We start from the raw sequence: 22,436 nt of genomic DNA, 5'->3' as shown, positions 1-22,436 counted from the left end.
TTAAGTTTCGAAACGGACCAGCCGAACGGAAATAACGTATTGAAATTATTCTATTTAAAAAACTAATGGATTCATTTAGATTGTGAATTACACACCATATCAAGTTCTGCCAATACAACGGCTGATTGTGTATCTATTGTTTTTCACCGTTTTTCCAATGATTTTTTTCGGTTTCATTGTGAGAAGTCTTTTGAAATATATTAACATTTCTTGTGCTTGAATGGCTCGCCATGACCTTAATTTTAAAGGCCAGTGGGGATTTTTTCCTGAAATTGTATTTAGTAGCTGTTTAACAAGTTTTACATATTCCATACAAACTAATCGGATATATGTCGGAGCGACTAAAACGCTCTGTGGGAGCTATATGTATTTGCTGTAATATGTAAGTAAATTACAATTTAATTTGTTATTTCTAGTAATTAAATACCCATAGGTGCTCATAAACATGTTTCTAGTCTTGCGTTGACATTCTTCTGAAAATGACCACCGTATTTTCTGTGGCCGATTTATCGGAAACAACTTATGTCTGTTATAACATGATTAAGTTAACCTAACTATTTTAGTTGTTCAATAATTGGTAAAATATTTACTATTTAGGAAGTTAAATGTTTATTAATGTCATCTATCTGATAATCTCGGAAAACGAAGTTTTATTTAACAAAATCAGGTAAACGGACGAAGTTATGCTACCCTAAATAAGCTACTTAAGTGTGTTAAGCCTAAGCCTAAGAACTTTCGAGAAATCACGGCAAGTTATTCCTCACTTAATAGTCCTATTAGACTTACAAATGAAAAGTAAATGATACTATAAAGGTTATAAAAAGATAGTTTTAATATTTTAACCATATTTTGTGCATTAGGTCCCTTTTTATGTCATAAAACACGCAACAATCATAGCTAACTACACTACTACTACTCTTGCTATGAAAAGTTTGTTTTTTTCAACAATGTTTACCAAACATCTATATCAAATAACATACGAGATAATACGATTCTAATATAGAAAAAAAACCATTGAATTCACAACGAGTGACTTTTGTTCTACACCATCGTTGGTTTGTGACTACGAATAACACAAATTTCCTCCACGTGTGACTTCTGTTCTACAATAACATTAGTACATGACTACGAATTTAACCAATTCCCAACGCGTGACTTTTATTTTACAATATATACACCTCAACTGCAATTCCTTAAATGAACTGCCTTTCGGCAATTGCGGTTATCATCCGATTAACGTAACCTCTTCGGATATGTTCGGATCGCAGTTCGTCGCAAAACAATATACATGCAAATTGTTGATCTTGTTATTATTTGTATTGTGTCAGCAGGTCCCGTAAAATAAAATTCCTTCGTACTCCACACACTTTGACCAGCCCATTTGCGTTCATACTCCGATAATGACATCAATCCCGCAATTCATTCCTTAAATAACACTAGTTTGTGACTACAAATATCACCATTTTCCAACGTGTGACTTTAATTCTACAATGACACTTGATTGTGACTACGAATTTCACAATTTCGCAACGTGTGACTTCTGTTCTACGATACCGCTAGTTTGTGACTACGAATTTCACAATTTCCAAACGTGTGACTTCTATTCTACGATACCACTAGTTTTTGACTACGTATTTCACAATTTCCCAACGTGTGACTTCTGTTCTACGATACCACTAGTTTTTGACTACGTATTTCACAAATTCCCAACGTGTGACTTCTATTCTACGATACCACTAGTTTGTGACTACGTATTTCACAATTTCCCAACGTGTGACTTCTATTTTACGATACCACTAGTTTGTGACTACGTATATCACAATTTCCCAACGTGTGACTTCTATTCTACGATACCACTAGTTTGTGACTACGTATTTCACAATTTCCCAACGTGTGACTTCTATTCTACGATACCACTAGTTTGTGACTACCTATTTCACAATTTCCCAACGTGTGACTTCTATTCTACAATAGCACTAGTTTGTGACTACGAATTTCACAATTTCCCCGTGGACTTCAGTTCTACAATAGCACTAGTTTGTGACTCCGAATTTCACAATTTTCCCGTGGACTTCTGTTCTACTATAGCACTAGTTTGTGACTACGAATTTCACAATTTCCCCGTGGACTTCTGTTTGACAATAACACTAGTTTGTGACTACGATTTTCACCATTTCCAAACATGTAACATTTGTTTTACAATAATATTAATAAGTGCCTGCAAATCCAAACGCTGGACTTTTGGTCAATAACAGTTACGACATTACCATGAGCACCGCCATCTTTCAACACATGAATACTGTTTAGCAATAGCCCTGGAATTTGACTACATTTCCCCCAAAACATGACCTCTATTCCACATAGAATAAAATTGTGACCACAAATGCTACAATATTCGAATCTATGACTTTTGTTGTACAATAAATAACCTTGGTGTTTGGCATTGAAATTCACGGTTTCGAACATGCTTCAAAAATATCGAACATGAAATTTGACAGAACTAGTACATAGTCTATTATTCGCTATCTGCACATATGTGGCACCACTGGACATTCATAATTATAACTCTGCTGAGAAGTACAGAATTTTGTAATACCTCGCACCGAAGTAATTGAAACTTGTGGGATAAAAAATGGTGACTAGCATTTGGAACTCCTCGGTCATTTTCCATCCAGAACAACCTCAGACATATATATGGACGGTTTACAACGTCGGCAATCTTTACATTTAATTACACGGCAAGTAGATCGCGTATTAATTTAAATATTGCAGTTAAACTTAATAAGTTTACTCTTGGTAATCTCTATTGTTTAAGCAACTATACACTTCGCTGGATATCAATTTAACCGACATACATCCGAGGTTGTTTTCGATGGAAAATGGCCGAGGTGTTCCGAATGACGTAGAGGGGGAAAACTTGTGACCATATGTGATGGATTTTTATACGTTGAATTCCACGGTTTCGAAAATGCTTCAACATGATCGAACATGCAATCTGAAAGAAATAATATATTGTCCATGACCCAGTATCTTCTCATTTGTGGCACCCTTGGACTTCCATAATCCTTATTCTGCTAGAAAGTACTGAAACATCAATAATATTTAATAAGTTCAACATTTATACTCAATATTTATACCGCACAGAATTGGCGAAACTTGGAGAGTGAAAAAATTGCCACCATTAAAAGTGATAGATTTTTATATTTGACATTGAATTCTGCGTTTTTGAAGATGCTTCGAGATGATCGAAGGTGACATCTGAAATAACTAGTACATTTTCCATTATCGGCTATCTGCTAATCTATGACACCCCTGGACGTTCATAATCCAGAATGGTTGTAACGTGGAGGGTTAAAAAGTGGTGACCAGAACCGATGGATTTTTATATTTGACTTTGAATTCCACGGTTTCGAAGATACATCGATATGATCGGATATTATACATGAAAGAACTAGTACAGTTTCCGGTCATTGGGTTTAATTAATAAAGTTACTTATAGATGTATCTCATTCATTAATTTGATCGGATTAATCGTATTAGCATTTTTTTGAATAAGGTTGTTGGCCAGCTGTATGTAAACTCGAGCACCGAATCTGTCTATAAACCTTGCCTATATGAACCGTTCCATTTCTATATCACTTATTAAGGTAATCCATCCATCATTTGGATGCAAAGATGTGTTAGTGCATTAAGGTAAGCCATCCATCATTGCGATGCAAAGATGTGTTAGTGCATTTCAGGTAAGTCATCCATCATTTGGATGCAAAGATGTGATAGTGCATTAAGGTAAGCCATCCATCATTTGGATGCAAGGATGTGATAGTGCATTAAGGTAAGCCATCCATCATTTGGATGCAAATATGTGTTAGTACATTAAGGTAAGTCATCCATCATTAGGATGCAAAACTGTGATAGTGCATTAAGGTAAGCCATCCATCATTTGGATGCAAAGATGTGTTAGTGCATTTAAAGTAAGCCATCCATCATTTGGATGCAAAGATGTGATAGTGCATTAAGGTAAGCCATCCATCATTTGGATGCAAAGATGTGATAGTGCATTAAGGTAAGCCATCCATCATTGCGATGCAAAGATGTGTTAGTGCATTAAGGTAAGCCATCCATCATTAGGATGCAAAGATGTGTTAGTGCATTTCAGGTAAGTCATCTATCATTTGGATGCAAAGATGTGATAGTGCATTAAGGTAAGCCATCCATCATTTGGAAGCAAAGATGTGGTAGTGCATTAAGGTAAGCCATCCATCATTTGGATGCAAAAATGTGATAGTGCATTAAGGTAAGCCATCCATCATTTGGATGCAAGGATGTGTATTTTAGATATTAAATTCGAGATTACTTCTATCTTGAATTCTTATCGATTAACCATTACGTTTTTTGCATAAATCGCATTTTTGAATAACACCATAATGACGCCACTATTTTGATACGCAATATTAAAGGGAGCTTATAAAACAAACAAAAATAACTGCGATATTATTTTTATGTTGAATTTATATTGAGTAAACATAATGTTATTTTTGCATGGATTGCATTTTTGAATGGAGGTAATATAACAAACAAAAAAAAACAACAAATTGCAAGGTAATTTTTATGATTTATTTATATTGATTAAACATTATATTAGATTTGCATGGATTGCATTTATGAATAACACCAAAATGAGGCTATAATTATGGTAGGCTATATTTAAGGGAGGTAATAAAAACTTATTGCGAGATTATTTTTATGTTTAATTTATATTGATTAACCATAATGTTATTTTTGCATGGATTGCATTTTTGAATAACACCATAATGGGGCTATAATTATAATATCATATATTAAAGGGAGGTACAGTCGAAACCCGTTGTCTCGATATCGCTTGGCTCGATTTCCTCCTTGGTTTGAACTTCATGTAAAAGATCGATATATTTTACTCTCTGTAAGTAACCCCGCTTAGTTCGATATTTGCGAGGCTCGAAGTATTTTGGCTGACCAGTATTTTGCAAAATCGAGCCAACGGGTTTCGATCGAAATAAATTGATTTTTTTTTATGATTATAAAGCAATTTTATTAATTAATTTCGTAAATAATAGAATGTCTAGATAAGAAAATCCCTCGATGAAAACTTTATTTATACAAACTTAAACATTTTGTTATTTTAAAAATGAATCTTGATAAATAGCATTTTTTTGTATTTATATGATTGATGAATTACCTTAAAGCAACTATGAACTTAATTAAAGTATATTATATAGAATTTACTTTGTTATTCAAAATGAAACGAATACAAGAACTTGTGAGAAAAAAAAGCGAATGGCTTTTATTGGTAAATAGTACAAGTAAATATTTGAGTGATTATAAGAAAATCAAACTAATCATTTTTTCATTAAGCTTAAAATCGAAATTAAGACATGAAAGAAAAGTTTCAAAAGAGACGAATGAAACTTCATTTAAAATAAATATCCAATTTTATTAGCCTTTTGAAAATAGGACTCTTATATTTGTATAAAAAAATAAATGAATAGTTTATTTGAGATACACTGAAAGTTTCATTTGCATAGTGCAAATCACTGTTTATAATTGTCTTCATTACAATCATTTATATATATTTCTACTTTGGTAACAGTTAACAAACGGCTGTTATCAGTGCTGTAAGTAGGCAGCTCTTAAGAGCAACCAAGAAAAAACATATCTCTGGTTTTGAAAAAATATTCTTATTTCATTCTTAAAGCTGCACTCTTACAGATGGATCGTTTTGACAACTTTTTGTGTGTCTTAGAATAAGCCAATTTTGCGTACATGTCTGAGAAACAGTGATATAAGACCGCTGGCAAAAGATCAGATAACAGTTTCGAATATTCACGTTTAAAAATTGATGTTTTATGTAAAAAAAACCTCATTTTTCTTAAAGAGTTAGTAACGCTTAGCTTTAACATCAACTTTCGACTGTAAATATGAAAAATTGCGTCCTGATTTTTTGACAACAATGTTAAATCACTAGTTTCCTGACATTCACGAGAAAATTGGCTCATTGGTAATGATTCCAAGACAAAATATAAAAAAGTCAAAACGGTCAATCTGTGACAATGCAGGTTTAAAGCTGCACTCTCACAGATTGACCATTTTAACAACTATATATATATATTTTTTGTCTGTGAAAAAGCAAATTTTTGTGTAAATGTCTGTAAACCAATGATATAAGATTGACGACAAAAATCAGATCGTAGAATTTCATATTTCCGTTCGAAAATTAATGTTTTATTGCTTAAACCGTCACTAACGGTTTAAGAAAAATGCATAAAACATCATTTTTTAAACTTAAATATAAAAATCTTTTTACAGCAGTCTTATATAACTGGTTTCTATGGATTTTCGCGAACATTGGCTCATTCCAAGACAATTTTTGTTGTTGTTGTCAAAACGTTCAATCTGTGAGAGTGCAGCTTTAATACGCCGCGGTGAATATTAACCGATTAAACCCTGTTAAATCATGCGCCGTAGTGATTGTTTGATTAACAGCATTTGAATACAATAGTAGAACAAAACACCTGCGAAGTTGTAAATTAGGTGTTCATGTTTTGTCATATATATAACATGATACCATCGTATTTCTTGTACATGGAGTTTAATGCGATTTCGAGTTTAGGTTTAAATGTTCATACCTAGTATGATAACGGAACTTTTAAAAGAGAAGCTGATAATTTGCACAGCTTTTTTTCATTTTAGCATACACTAATAAAAATAAACACATCATCAATATCAATAAGATTCTTTGATAACAATTATACTTTAAACGAAACTGTGGGAAAGTGGAATTATTTTGTAGAAAATTATATTTGAAAAACATGAAGTAAATGCAGTTGAACGATTTTTAATGGAGGATAAAAAACGATCATACCAAATTTGATGAAAATAGAGGGAGCGGTTTGGAAGTCTATGCGGATTAAGCCATGGCAAATATTAAAGGACTGCGGATTACCCATTATCTGTGCTTCTATGACACCCTCGGACTTTCATGACGGACGGCTCAGAGACTTTCTTCAATAACTTCAATATTGATACCGCATGGTGAATTGGTGAAACTTGGAAAGGGAAAAACAGTCTAAAAATGATGGAATTTTCAATGAATTTATGAGTGACGTCCGTGAAATATACGACGCCACGAAAACAACGCGTGTAGCTGCGTCCTAACAGTAGGTGATTGTTGCTTCAAAGCATCCACGTGCCGACTTTGAGCGCATTGCGCATTTGGCACGAGTAATTTGTGACGATGTAGATGACTTTTCTCGCGACAGCAAGCAATATAGGAATAACCGAATATGGCTGTAGCAAATATTGGCGATTGTTCTAGCAAGTGTCCGCAGATCATGATTGAGCACGAGTAACTCGTGTTACGTGAGAGAGTAACGCTCGAATGCAATATAGTAATAAAGGGTAACTTTAGACGGCCGTTACGACTAATACGGAATTCTCGGCTCCAGGATGTGTTATCCGAGCCGGGAAACAAGCATTGATGGATTTCTGGCGGAGATGGTGGAGATACTTAACCGGTGAGTGTTGATTGGGTGAGATGATGGTGACGTCACCTTTTGAAAAAATCGAGTTGGCGGTTCCTGTTAACATATGTCGTATTATTGAGGTCAAGGTCGCCAAACACAAACAGTAAATATAGTATCGAATTTTTTGTGCACTCTACTTTTTTGAATGTACACCTCGATATATATAGGTGCATTTCTAAATTAGATAGAGGTGCACCTCTGTATTGATTTTATACGATACAAACTCGAAGAAATCGTCTGTTAACCCAAATGGAAGGTCATATTACCATTGAATGTTGGTTGGGAGTCTTTGTTGGAGTTAGATCCTGCATACTGCAGAATGACCCGCATCAGCATCAACCATTGAATATGACATTTAATAAACGAATGTCTTGGAAATAATTTACGTGCCTACTTTTTGAGCCTGGGTCATAACAACGTTTTGCTCTAAGGTCGCAGAATTAAGGTGCAGACTGCAACCCGATGGATTAATAATTTAATAGGAAAGTATTTATTCGGACCTGTTTTTTACGAGCGACTTTGGATTTATTAAAGCTGGGGCATGCCTGCGATTATATGGTACATCATTATCGACGGGTGTGCATCTCTAATAAACGTTTTAAATTAATTTTAAATTCAGGTGTAGACCATTAATTTGTAATTTATGGACGTCGTATACAATGCCAGCATTCATATCCTTTCTCAGGGGCGTTCCAAGGCATAAACCCGTAGAGGGGCATTCCAAGGCATATTCCCGTGCAGGGGTGTACCTAGGCATACTCCCATAGAGGAGCGTAGCTAGGCATATTCCCGTTGGGGGACGTACCTAAGGATATTTCCGTACCAGTGCGTACCTAGACGCACGCCCGTACAAAGGCGTACGCAGGCATATTCCCGAAGGGGAGCATACCTAGGCATATTTCCGTAGAGGGGCGTACATAAGCATATGCCCGTACAGAGGCGTATCCAGGTATGTTCCCGTAGTGCAGCGTACGTATGCATATTCTCCGTAAAAGTGCGTACATGCTAACTCCCGTACATAGGCGTATCTAGGCATATTCCCGTAGAGGGGCGTACCTAAGCATATCTCCGTACAAGTGCGTACACAGGCTTTCTCCCGTACAGAGGCGTACCTAGGCATATTCCCGTACAGGGGCGTACCCATGCATATTCCCATACGCGCAAGTGTACACATCCATTTTCGGTCCTTAAAAAGGAAAGTCCTTAAAAGCTCTGAGGCCACAAATGTCCCAGTTAAAAAAGCGCAAAAATATATCGCTAATAAGAAAGTGGGATACAACGCTTTAACAAAACTATTTAACAATAGTACTAACATATATTAGAAAGTTAATCGAAAAAACCTTGCGTATCATTACAGTCAAATGAGCTTAACATCATAATGAATACAAATTAAATCATTTCTTTATGCATCCATCTAGACTATGTAGCTTTAAGGGGCTCGCTCATGTTGTTGTAAAATGCACTTTTCTTGTATGACGATTTCAAGTATGGATAATTACGTGTATTTCGAGTGCTAACACTAATATACTAACGGCAGGAACCCTTCAACAAACATTGATATATGCTCAGATATTGTCGTTGAAGTCCACGATTTTGAGTAGCATTATTTACGATTGCCTTTTTAAGGCTTAAATACTAAATTACCCCCCAGCTTATGTAAGAGTCATTGAAGGCGAGCGTTTTTGTCAGTTTTCTTTACTGTACCTACGAAAAGGTTCGCTCCCCCACTAAAACCAGGGTTTTTTTATACTTAAATTATTTTTCTTTCAGCAATTTCCTTATCAAAGAGTAAAATAAATGTAATATAAGTGTTTTAGAAAATTCTCCAAAAACATGTGCGTGTCCCTTTAAGACTACACTTTTTTGTATAATTTAAATGTATATTTCGGCAATTTCGGTATCAAAGAGTAAATAATTATAATATAAGTGTTTTCAGAAAATTGTCCCAAAAATGAGCGCGAGTCCCTTTAAAGCTGCACTCTCACAGATATACCATTTTTACAACTTTTTTATTTTTTGTTTTGAAAAGAGCAATTTTTTGCGTAAATATCTGCAAACCAATGATGAAAGATTGCTGTCAAAAGATCAGATCGCAGATTTGCATATTTCCGTTCGAAAATTACTGTTTCATGGCTTACTAACGGTTTAAGAAAAATGAATAAAACATTTATTTATTTTTGAACTTAAATATAAAAATCTGCGACCTATTTTTTGTCAGCAGTCTTATATGACTGGTTTACATGCATTTTCTAAAAAATTAGTTTGTTCCAAGACAACAAATAAAAAAGTTGTCAAAACGTTCAATCTGTGAAAGTGCAGCTTTAAGACCACAAGCGCACTATTCAAAATGATTTAAGTACACTCATCTCAGTGAAAAGATTTTCTATTTTTGGAAACGTAAGGCTCGAGTATAATTAATTTTTTAGCGGAACTCGTATTGCAATAATGAAATGATACAAAGACAGTTTCTCTGAAAGCCTATTGCTGTGGCAAAGATGAAAGTCAGAAAACTCAGATCAATAACGTAATTCATTACAGTTGTGTCATGCCAAGATAACACTGACTTTATTCCAATTCCCTGGATTTATATAACACCAGCGCGATCAAATGGCTTGAGAGAATCCATAAGAAATCAATTAAGCAAATAACACTAATTTCTTTGTAATTGATATATGGTAGATACTCGACACTTTTGTTAAGGTTATGAATATATCAAATATTAATATACGACAAATAACGGATTCATATAGACTTAAATGTGGGGCCTATATTAAACGGGTCACAATCTTTTTCCTGCGTTGTTTATCAATTGAATGGATTAGTCAAATCTGACCTTATAAACGATTCGTTACTTTATTGTTTTCAATGTAACTTTCTTCGCTGTCCGAACATTATCAAACATTAATTTCATTGTTTGTTTCTTTCGAGGGAAAGGTGAGGTTGAATGCGCTTTTTATCATTGGCTTTTAAAATAAATAAATGCATACAGTATACTTTTAGCATTTCAATTAAAGTGACACTCTTATTCAAAATCAATACATACACATGTATAACAAACATAAATTTTGAGTGATAAACCTTTAACTACTTACTAAATAATGCATTTATGGAGAATAATAATTACTGATGACAAGATTGTAACCGTGTATTTAATAGTTGGAAACGCAAAAAAAAAATAATATATTAATGATTGGTGATTGCTAAAAGATTTACTACTCTCTACTATTGTCTCATAACGTAGATATGCCCTGTTTTCTGCACCTTTCTTCAAACTAAACTCGGTATTCTTAATAAAAAACATTGTTTTTGGTATATTTAAACACTTGTTTTAATTGTGGTAAATCTTAATCGGGAGTAAGAGTGCATCTTTAACATTTAAGGTACCCGTTCAACTTTGGATTTTATACGATATAACCCTATGCTAAGCCGTGGACAAAACTGTTATAAGTTAAGGTATAACATTCACCCTTGTTGTATTAACTAAGGCTGTCCCACCGGCCGGGTTTGAAATATTAAACATGTTTGACTTTACGTGGTCCCATTACCGTAATGTTTGGCTTTACGCGGTCCCATTGACCGTAATGTTCGACTTTACGTGGTCCCATTGACCGTAATGTTTGGCTTTACGCGGTCCCATTGACCGTAATGTTCGACTTTACGTGGTCCCATTGACCGTAATGTTCGACTTTACGCGGTCCCATTGACCGTAATTTTTGACTTTATGTAGTCCCATTGACCGTAATGTTTGACTGCTATATTACGCGGTCCCATTGACCGTAATGTTTGACTGCTATATGACGTGGCCCCATTGACCGTCATGCTTGACTGCTATATGACGTGGTCCCATTGACCGTAATGTTTGACTGCTATATTATGCGGTCCCATTGGCCGTAATGTTTGACTGCTATATTACGTGGTCCCATTGACCGTAATGTTTGACTGCTATATTACGCGGTCCCATTGACCGTCATGTCTGACTGCTATATCACGTGGTCCCATTGACCGTCATGTCTGACTGCTATATTACGTAGTCCAATTGACCGCAATGTTAGACTGCTATATTAGAATCTATTTACGTAGTCCAATTGACCGTCATGTTTGACTGCTATATTACGTAGTCCAATTGACCGCAATGTTAGACTGCTATATTAGAATCTATTTACGTAGTCCAATTGACCGCAATGTTAGACTGCTATATTAGAATCTATTTACGTAGTCCAATTGACCGCAATGTTAGACTGCTATATTAGAATCTATTTACGTAGTCCAATTGACCGCAATGTTAGACTGCTATATTAGAATCTATTTACGTAGTCCAATTGGCCGCAATGTTAGACTGCTATATTAGAATCTATTTACGTAGTCCAATTGGCCGCAATGTTAGACTGCTATATTAGAATCTATTTACGTAGTCCAATTGACCGCAATGTTAGACTGCTATATTAGAATCTATTTACGTAGTCCAATTGGCCGCAATGTTAGACTGCTATATTAGAATCTATTTACGTAGTCCAATTGGCCGCAATGTTAGACTGCTATATTAGAATCTATTTACGTAGTCCAATTGGCCGCAATGTTAGACTGCTATATTAGAATCTATTTACGTAGTCCAATTGGCCGCAATGTTAGACTGCTATATTAGAATCTATTTACGTAGTCCAATTGACCGCAATGTTAGACTGCTATATTAGAATCTATTTACGTAGTCCAATTGACCGCAATGTTAGACTGCTATATTAGAATCTATTTACGTAGTCCAATTGGCCGCAATGTTAGACTGCTATATTAGAATCTATTTACGTAGTCCAATTGACCGCAATGTTAGACTGCTATATTAGAATCTATTTACGTAGTCCAATTGACCGCAATGTTAGACTGCTATATTAGAATCTATTTACGTAGTCCAATTGACCGCAATGTTAGACTGCTATATTAGAATCTATTTACGTAGTCCAATTGACCGCAATGTTAGACTGCTATATTAGAATCTATTTACGTAGTCCAATTGGCCGCAATGTTAGACTGCTATATTAGAATCTATTTACCTAGTCCAATTGGCCGCAATGTTAGACTGCTATATTAGAATCTATTTACCTAGTCCAATTGGCCGCAATGTTAGACTGCTATATTAGAATCTATTTACGTAGTCCAATTGGCCGCAATGTTAGACTGCTATATTAGAATCTATTTACGTAGTCCAATTGGCCGCAATGTTAGACTGCTATATTAGAATCTATTTACGTAGTCCAATTGGCCGCAATGTTAGACTGCTATATTAGAATCTATTTACGTAGTCCAATTGACCGCAATGTTAGACTGCTATATTAGAATCTATTTACGTAGTCCAATTGACCGCAATGTTAGACTGCTATATTAGAATCTATTTACGTAGTCCAATTGACCGCAATGTTAGACTGCTATATTAGAATCTATTTACGTAGTCCAATTGGCCGCAATGTTAGACTGCTATATTAGAATCTATTTACGTAGTCCAATTGGCCGCAATGTTAGACTGCTATATTAGAATCTATTTACGTAGTCCAATTGACCGCAATGTTAGACTGCTATATTAGAATCTATTTACGTAGTCCAATTGACCGCAATGTTAGACTGCTATATTAGAATCTATTTACGTAGTCCAATTGACCGCAATGTTAGACTGCTATATTAGAATCTATTTACGTAGTCCAATTGGCCGCAATGTTAGACTGCTATATTAGAATCTATTTACGTAGTCCAATTGGCCGCAATGTTAGACTGCTATATTAGAATCTATTTACGTAGTCCAATTGGCCGCAATGTTAGACTGCTATATTAGAATCTATTTACGTAGTCCAATTGACCGCAATGTTAGACTGCTATATTAGAATCTATTTACGTAGTCCAATTGACCGCAATGTTAGACTGCTATATTAGAATCTATTTACGTAGTCCAATTGGCCGCAATGTTAGACTGCTATATTAGAATCTATTTACGTAGTCCAATTGACCGCAATGTTAGACTGCTATATTAGAATCTATTTACGTAGTCCAATTGACCGCAATGTTAGACTGCTATATTAGAATCTATTTACGTAGTCCAATTGACCGCAATGTTAGACTGCTATATTAGAATCTATTTACGTAGTCCAATTGACCGCAATGTTAGACTGCTATATTAGAATCTATTTACGTAGTCCAATTGGCCGCAATGTTAGACTGCTATATTAGAATCTATTTACCTAGTCCAATTGGCCGCAATGTTAGACTGCTATATTAGAATCTATTTACGTAGTCCAATTGGCCGCAATGTTAGACTGCTATATTAGAATCTATTTACGTAGTCCAATTGGCCGCAATGTTAGACTGCTATATTAGAATCTATTTACGTAGTCCAATTGGCCGCAATGTTAGACTGCTATATTAGAATCTATTTACGTAGTCCAATTGGCCGCAATGTTAGACTGCTATATTAGAATCTATTTACGTAGTCCAATTGACAGCAATGTTAGACTGCTATATTAGAATCTATTTACGTAGTCCAATTGACCGCAATGTTAGACTGCTATATTAGAATCTATTTACGTAGTCCAATTGACCGCAATGTTAGACTGCTATATTAGAATCTATTTACGTAGTCCAATTGGCCGCAATGTTAGACTGCTATATTAGAATCTATTTACGTAGTCCAATTGGCCGCAATGTTAGACTGCTATATTAGAATCTATTTACGTAGTCCAATTGACCGCAATGTTAGACTGCTATATTAGAATCTATTTACGTAGTCCAATTGGCCGCAATGTTAGACTGCTATATTAGAATCTATTTACGTAGTCCAATTGGCCGCAATGTTAGACTGCTATATTAGAATCTATTTACGTAGTCCAATTGGCCGCAATGTTAGACTGCTATATTAGAATCTATTTACGTAGTCCAATTGGCCGCAATGTTAGACTGCTATATTAGAATCTATTTACGTAGTCCAATTGACCGCAATGTTAGACTGCTATATTAGAATCTATTTACGTAGTCCAATTGACCGCAATGTTAGACTGCTATATTAGAATCTATTTACGTAGTCCAATTGGCCGCAATGTTAGACTGCTATATTAGAATCTATTTACGTAGTCCAATTGACCGCAATGTTAGACTGCTATATTAGAATCTATTTACGTAGTCCAATTGACCGCAATGTTAGACTGCTATATTAGAATCTATTTACGTAGTCCAATTGACCGCAATGTTAGACTGCTATATTAGAATCTATTTACGTAGTCCAATTGACCGCAATGTTAGACTGCTATATTAGAATCTATTTACGTAGTCCAATTGGCCGCAATGTTAGACTGCTATATTAGAATCTATTTACCTAGTCCAATTGGCCGCAATGTTAGACTGCTATATTAGAATCTATTTACCTAGTCCAATTGGCCGCAATGTTAGACTGCTATATTAGAATCTATTTACGTAGTCCAATTGGCCGCAATGTTAGACTGCTATATTAGAATCTATTTACGTAGTCCAATTGGCCGCAATGTTAGACTGCTATATTAGAATCTATTTACGTAGTCCAATTGGCCGCAATGTTAGACTGCTATATTAGAATCTATTTACGTAGTCCAATTGACCGCAATGTTAGACTGCTATATTAGAATCTATTTACGTAGTCCAATTGACCGCAATGTTAGACTGCTATATTAGAATCTATTTACGTAGTCCAATTGACCGCAATGTTAGACTGCTATATTAGAATCTATTTACGTAGTCCAATTGGCCGCAATGTTAGACTGCTATATTAGAATCTATTTACGTAGTCCAATTGGCCGCAATGTTAGACTGCTATATTAGAATCTATTTACGTAGTCCAATTGACCGCAATGTTAGACTGCTATATTAGAATCTATTTACGTAGTCCAATTGACCGCAATGTTAGACTGCTATATTAGAATCTATTTACGTAGTCCAATTGACCGCAATGTTAGACTGCTATATTAGAATCTATTTACGTAGTCCAATTGGCCGCAATGTTAGACTGCTATATTAGAATCTATTTACGTAGTCCAATTGGCCGCAATGTTAGACTGCTATATTAGAATCTATTTACGTAGTCCAATTGGCCGCAATGTTAGACTGCTATATTAGAATCTATTTACGTAGTCCAATTGACCGCAATGTTAGACTGCTATATTAGAATCTATTTACGTAGTCCAATTGACCGCAATGTTAGACTGCTATATTAGAATCTATTTACGTAGTCCAATTGGCCGCAATGTTAGACTGCTATATTAGAATCTATTTACGTAGTCCAATTGACCGCAATGTTAGACTGCTATATTAGAATCTATTTACGTAGTCCAATTGACCGCAATGTTAGACTGCTATATTAGAATCTATTTACGTAGTCCAATTGACCGCAATGTTAGACTGCTATATTAGAATCTATTTACGTAGTCCAATTGACCGCAATGTTAGACTGCTATATTAGAATCTATTTACGTAGTCCAATTGGCCGCAATGTTAGACTGCTATATTAGAATCTATTTACCTAGTCCAATTGGCCGCAATGTTAGACTGCTATATTAGAATCTATTTACGTAGTCCAATTGGCCGCAATGTTAGACTGCTATATTAGAATCTATTTACGTAGTCCAATTGGCCGCAATGTTAGACTGCTATATTAGAATCTATTTACGTAGTCCAATTGGCCGCAATGTTAGACTGCTATATTAGAATCTATTTACGTAGTCCAATTGGCCGCAATGTTAGACTGCTATATTAGAATCTATTTACGTAGTCCAATTGACCGCAATGTTAGACTGCTATATTAGAATCTATTTACGTAGTCCAATTGACCGCAATGTTAGACTGCTATATTAGAATCTATTTACGTAGTCCAATTGGCCGCAATGTTAGACTGCTATATTAGAATCTATTTACGTAGTCCAATTGGCCGCAATGTTAGACTGCTATATTAGAATCTATTTACGTAGTCCAATTGACCGCAATGTTAGACTGCTATATTAGAATCTATTTACGTAGTCCAATTGACCGCAATGTTAGACTGCTATATTAGAATCTATTTACGTAGTCCAATTGACCGCAATGTTAGACTGCTATATTAGAATCTATTTACGTAGTCCAATTGGCCGCAATGTTAGACTGCTATATTAGAATCTATTTACGTAGTCCAATTGGCCGCAATGTTAGACTGCTATATTAGAATCTATTTACGTAGTCCAATTGGCCGCAATGTTAGACTGCTATATTAGAATCTATTTACGTAGTCCAATTGACCGCAATGTTAGACTGCTATATTAGAATCTATTTACGTAGTCCAATTGACCGCAATGTTAGACTGCTATATTAGAATCTATTTACGTAGTCCAATTGACCGCAATGTTAGACTGCTATATTAGAATCTATTTACGTAGTCCAATTGACCGCAATGTTAGACTGCTATATTAGAATCTATTTACGTAGTCCAATTGACCGCAATGTTTGACTGCTATATTAGAATCTATTTACGTAGTCCAATTGACCGCAATGTTAGACTGCTATATTAGAATCTATTTACGTAGTCCAATTGGCCGCAATGTTAGACTGCTATATTAGAATATATTTACGTAGTCCAATTGACCGCAATGTTTGACTGCTATATTAGAATCTATTTACGTAGTCCAATTGGCCGCAATGTTTGACTGCTATATTACGTAGTCCAATTGACCGCAATGTTAGACTGCTATATTAGAATCTATTTACGTAGTCCAATTGGCTGTAATAACGTTGTTTCATCGTTCACACGTTCTTTTACATGTTCATTTTACATGACAAAAGCTGGTCTAAATAGTGAACAAGAGGAAAGTAGAACAGCGATTTATTTTTATATCAAGTATGCAATTTATTAATGTAATTGCAGGCATGACCGGAGCTCCCGCGCCGCCCCCGACCCCGACTGGCTGGAAATCGTCGGCCACCCGACAATCCCGCACGTGCAGTCCCTCCGCGCGCCGCCAGCCCAGGTGGCGCTGTCGGCGGACACGGAGCCGCTTGTCGGCCTCATGAACCGGAATGCGAGTCGCCGCTACCTTCAGAAGTTGCAAAAGGACCGGGAGCGGAACCAGGAAGTGCTGACCGCGTGCGTCGATCACCTACCCATTGTAATAAGGTCAGTCTTATAACAGTGTCCATGTGCCTTTAATATACAGTCGAAATCCATTAGCTCGATATCCCAGGGACCGGCCAAAATACTTCGAGCCTCGCAAATATCGAGCCAAGCGGAAATACTTACAAAGAGTGAAAATTAATCTGTCCTTCAATTTCGAGCCAATGAGACAATCGAGCCAAGCGATATCGAGCCAAAAGGTTTCGATTGTATTCACGGTACTCTTTGTGGTACGGTTTGTCGTATAGGATGGTGGGGCTGCGGAGCAGGGTGGGATTGTGCAAAATCGGCTAAGGGTCACGCCCATGTGATGAGGCTCAGAGCATTTAACCTGTCCAGACGATGCAATTTGTTCATACATGTGAATCATGGATTTTTATTTAAAGACGAAATTACTTTGTAAAATTTAAGTATATTCAGTTTCTTCATTTATTTAAAACAAAAAATAAAACCAATTTCAATTTGTTTTTGAATTTTTACAATAAAAAATGGTACCCATTGTACCCATTAGGGAAAAAGAATTTGGTTTAATTTAATATTTAAATTTGCAAAACATGTAATCTTAAGCACTTAATAATATTTATAAATGGTTACCATGGTTACTATTAATGAAAAAAGAGCTTTTTTGAATTTTTAAATATACAATAAAACAATGTATTATTCTTGATTACATGCTTTCCGACGGTTTAAAGAAATTTATCAGTGAAGACGTACTGGAAGTGTTTATTTTTAAAGTGAAAATATCAATATGATAGTTTTCAGTATTAATATTTTAAATTTTAGACCGCTCTCACGTGCAATCGTCAGCGCACGCATTACAACAACGCCATTTGACATTACCTCCGCATACAACTTGCCCATTTTTTGTTTGAAAAACAGCAAATAATTTCAGAACTAAGTTATATATCCTTCAGGCATAAAATAAAAATACAAACTTTTTTTTTCAGTGTAAGGTCGCAATACATCATGTTCACCTCGATAGAACCAAAAGTAAATTATTCACTCCTGAAATTTAGCTTTTGTGACTCACTCGTAAAATACATTGCGATCTTACATAGAAACAAACAATTATCCGTTATATCATTTTTATTGTTGCATAATTGTTCTGTTATTTTTCCGTAGACAAATGGTGGAGCCTGGGCATTCGGCACAAAACGCGTCCAGACAGAAGGACGGCTTCCGGGCCAAACCGGTGCGGAGCCGCCGTAATCGAGGCGACATCTGGCAACCCAGCGGCGAACAATGGGTGCATTCGGAGCATATGGGTCCGCCGTCCTCAGGTGTCCCAGGAAGCCACCCTTCAGGTGCCTCTCGGTCACAGGTCGCATCACATCCGGGCGCAACCGCCCACCGGAAGCAGTCTACGTACACGTCCGACACCACTTCCGAAAGAGCTGCGTTGAATCAGGAGTTTGTGCACTATGCTGGGTTTCACGGAAGCAACGACAACGAATCGAACAATCTTAAATACAGATTCGGAAAACGAAAGCCTAAATCCGCTGGGGAAGACAATAAACCGTTCCACCCAAAAGGCTTTGGGGCGGTTTATGACACCATTGAGTTTGAAAGGCGCTATAAAAAAGTGTTTGATACAAATCAGCATGTTCATTTTGTTCATTCTAACTTTTTAAGTGGCCAGCGACTTTTTAAGCGTTCAAAATTACCGCCAATCGGTCATATTCCGTCATCTGTCCACTCCGAGCCTCCCGATACTCGGGACATTTTTGCCATCATGTCGGTACAGCGTTTCAACCACCCAGTCGAAAGCGGTCAATCGCGTGCGCCTGCCAGTTCGCCCGGCAGCGAGCGTAGAACTGTTCGCACCAAGGCCAATTCTTCAATCCTCAAAACGAAACCGTCACGTCATTTAGAGATTGCGCAGGAAGTACAGGTGCCTGTTGGGTTTGTGCCGGGGACAATTAAACCCAGTGGGCACTCCCCATTTGATGGGGTCACCTACGAATGGGCTATGGGCGAGACTTTGACGCAAGACAACACACATAGATTTCAACTATGGTCCAGAGAGGGCGACAGCGCTCTTGGGACGTTAACGGAGGATGCGAGTCAGCCAGACGAGCACGCGTTAACCGGAAACAAGCTTTGGCCCTCGGCGAAAAGTAGACTTATCCACCCAGGACACCCAGCAGGCGATTCTAAATCTCAAAGATCAACGAAGCGACGCGAGGAACGGAATTATTCCCCAGCAACTGTATCAGTTGATCAAGATCCAGAACCATTTAACATATCCGTGCATGTAAATATCAAGCCTAAAGACCCGGATGCAAGTGGCGGCGACGATATCGAAAACGAACGCGCCCGTGATCAAAGACAACCTGTTTTTCAATTCCCTAGTTCCACTTATGACGAAAATCAAGAACTAGAAAACAGTCCGTCAGAGAAAGTGGTGTATCCAACGAAATTCTTAGATCAGATCTCAGAGGAAGATGGAGAAACGGTTATATCTCCGAGGAAGATTCAAACATTAGTGAACCAGTACGGATTTGTGAGCCAAAAAGTACAATATCCGGATCGATTCGTCATTAATGACTCCCTTGTCGAAGATTCGGAAGAAGAGAACGATGGTGTTTTCCCTTGCCCACCGAAAATGGAAGCGACCTTTGGTGAACCGGAAGACTCTTTGGGTGATAGAATCGTTGAGAACGAAAATGAACACGTCAGAAATGAAAGTCCGCGTTCTCAAGAAGATAGTTCGCAAGCTGAAAACGCACATGAGGACGGCGACACGCCTGTCACGATGAAGAAGACCATACTTATGCATGCAATCTAAGATACAAATGTTTATGCAAATATTTTCCTTTTATTTAGGTGACAATTAATCAATTGCTAGATTTTAATTTCCGCCCGACCCCATATTTCCACCGCTCTTAAAATTCAATTGACTTAAATAAAAGTATTGAACTGGGCCCTATATTTGCCTATCGGTCCGGTACTGTCCGGGTCGGTGTGAACATTCACATGTAAAAAAGGAGACTAATTGTTACGATAGTATACGTGGTTCGTCTAGAAAGACATGTATATATATGGTCCCTTTTGCAATAAGAAAGAGAATGAACACATATTCAACGGTGAAACAATCATCTAAGAAAAATAATAAAAAATGTCAACCCCGCCCACATTATAAAAAATGGATGAAAATCTAGCAATATTGGCCTTAGGTGAAGATCATAGTGATTTTGAACAACATGTACCATTGACTTGCAACACTATCGTCTTTACATTCATTCCATAGACTTATCATGTGTAATGCATATAACTGATTAATTCGTGCTAAAGCAGCTGTACTGTATATCAATGAAATTGAGTCCATTGTCCGTTTTACATTAACATGTTGGAGGAAATTGTTTTATTTTCATATTCATGTATGACACCTCTTCAAAAGCTGTCTCCTTAACATTGCACAATGATGAAAACAAGGTTTTCACAAAAAAGTCCACAAAAAAACGTACAAACCGGAGACGGCAGAGAATGAGCGCGTTCAAGCATAAGCTGTTATTCATGATTTTTTTAATGATGTGAAAAAAGAACATCGCCAAGTGAACGTTTACGTTCAACTATTGTTGTTTTCAGTCAAACAGAGGCTATTATTTAAGCCTTAATTATGGACCCTGCTGCACACGTGAATATTGTCTCAGGAAACATGATTACCAAGTTTCATTTGAATATGTTGTGCGATTATCGAGTCATTACTAAGTTTCAGTTGCGTATATAGAACGGTTATCGAGTTGTTACCAAGTTCCATTTGAGTATATTGATCGGTTATCAAGTTGTTACCAAGTTTCAGTTGGGTATATTGACTGGTTATCGAGTTACAACCAAGTTTCAGTTGGGTATTATTGAATGGTTATCCAGTTGTTACCAAGTTTCAGTTGGGTATATTGAATGGTTATAGAGTTGTAACCAGGGTATTATTGAATGGTTATCGAGTTGTAACCAAGTTTCAGTTGGGTATTATTGAATGGTTATCGAGTTGTAACCAAGTTTCAGTTGGGTATTATTGAATGGTTATCGAGTTGTAACCAAGTTTCAGTTGGGCATATTGAATGGTTATCGAGTTGTAACCAAGTTTCGGTTGGGCATATTGAAGGGTTATCGAGTTGTTACCAAGTTTCGGTTGGGTATATTGAACGGTTATCGAGTTGTTACCAAGTTTCGGTTGGGTATATTGAAGGGTTATCGAGTTGTTACCAAGTTTCAGTTGGGTATATTGAAGGGTTATCGAGTTGTTACCAAGTTTCAGTTGGGTATATTGAAGGGTTATCGAGTTGTTACCAAGTTTCGGTTGGGTATATTGAACGGTTATCGAGTTGTTACCAAGTTTCAGTTGGGTATATTGAACGGTTATCGAGTTGTTACCAAGTTTCAGCCGTACGATGGCCTTTACATGTCAACCTTTGATAAGTGATATTAGTATATACTTAAAATCAATTTTTGAGGGTTTTGGTGGTTTTTGTGATTAATGATCATGTTCTTATCATTTTTGGTCTTATATTATTTATTTATTTTTATTCATTTTTATATATTTTATTTATTTATTTATTTATTTATTATTATTTTTTTTTTTGGGGGGGGGGGGGTGCTTTGGCAATAAGGCTGGTCCTTTCAACTGATATAAGCCACACACACTCTGATGAACTAAATCCCAACACAGATAAGCATATGAACTCTCTATGCATGTACATGAACGTTTTAAAAAATGTATGTAAAACAAATTGCAA

The 22,436-nt window shown here is 36.4% G+C and overlaps 1 protein-coding gene across 2 annotated transcripts; it reads left to right on the top strand.

Annotated features, from left to right (window-relative positions):
- Nucleotides 1–293: 293 nt before the first annotated feature.
- LOC128216563 (uncharacterized) lies at nucleotides 294–21,189 on the top strand. 2 transcript variants are annotated; one of them, XM_052923158.1, is made up of 3 exons: nucleotides 294–382; nucleotides 17,455–17,703; nucleotides 18,823–21,189. In XM_052923158.1, exons 1-3 carry the CDS (start codon nucleotides 330–332, stop codon nucleotides 20,486–20,488), a joined length of 1,968 nt encoding a protein of 655 aa, XP_052779118.1. In that variant the 5' UTR covers nucleotides 294–329; the 3' UTR covers nucleotides 20,489–21,189. The 2 variants fall into 2 exon arrangements, with proteins under 2 accessions (XP_052779118.1, XP_052779117.1); XM_052923157.1 differs by lacking the exon at nucleotides 294–382 and adding an exon at nucleotides 6,687–7,550.
- Nucleotides 21,190–22,436: the final 1,247 nt, after the last annotated feature.

This window comes from Mya arenaria, chromosome 14 (genome assembly GCF_026914265.1).
Source record: "Mya arenaria isolate MELC-2E11 chromosome 14, ASM2691426v1".
Lineage (NCBI taxonomy): Eukaryota > Metazoa > Mollusca > Bivalvia > Myida > Myidae > Mya > Mya arenaria.
The sequence above is the reverse complement of the archived record's forward strand: the minus strand, read 5'-3'. Positions and strand labels throughout refer to the sequence as shown.

Coding starts and splice junctions, on each gene's coding strand:
- LOC128216563 (XM_052923157.1), top strand. CDS start 7,483: ATGTGTTATCCGAGCCGGGAAACAAGCATTGATGGATTTCTGGCGGAG. Junction 7,551..17,454: donor ATGGTGGAGATACTTAACCG/GTGAGTGTTGAT, acceptor ATGTAATTGCAG/GCATGACCGGAGCTCCCGCG. Junction 17,704..18,822: donor CACCTACCCATTGTAATAAG/GTCAGTCTTATA, acceptor ATTTTTCCGTAG/ACAAATGGTGGAGCCTGGGC.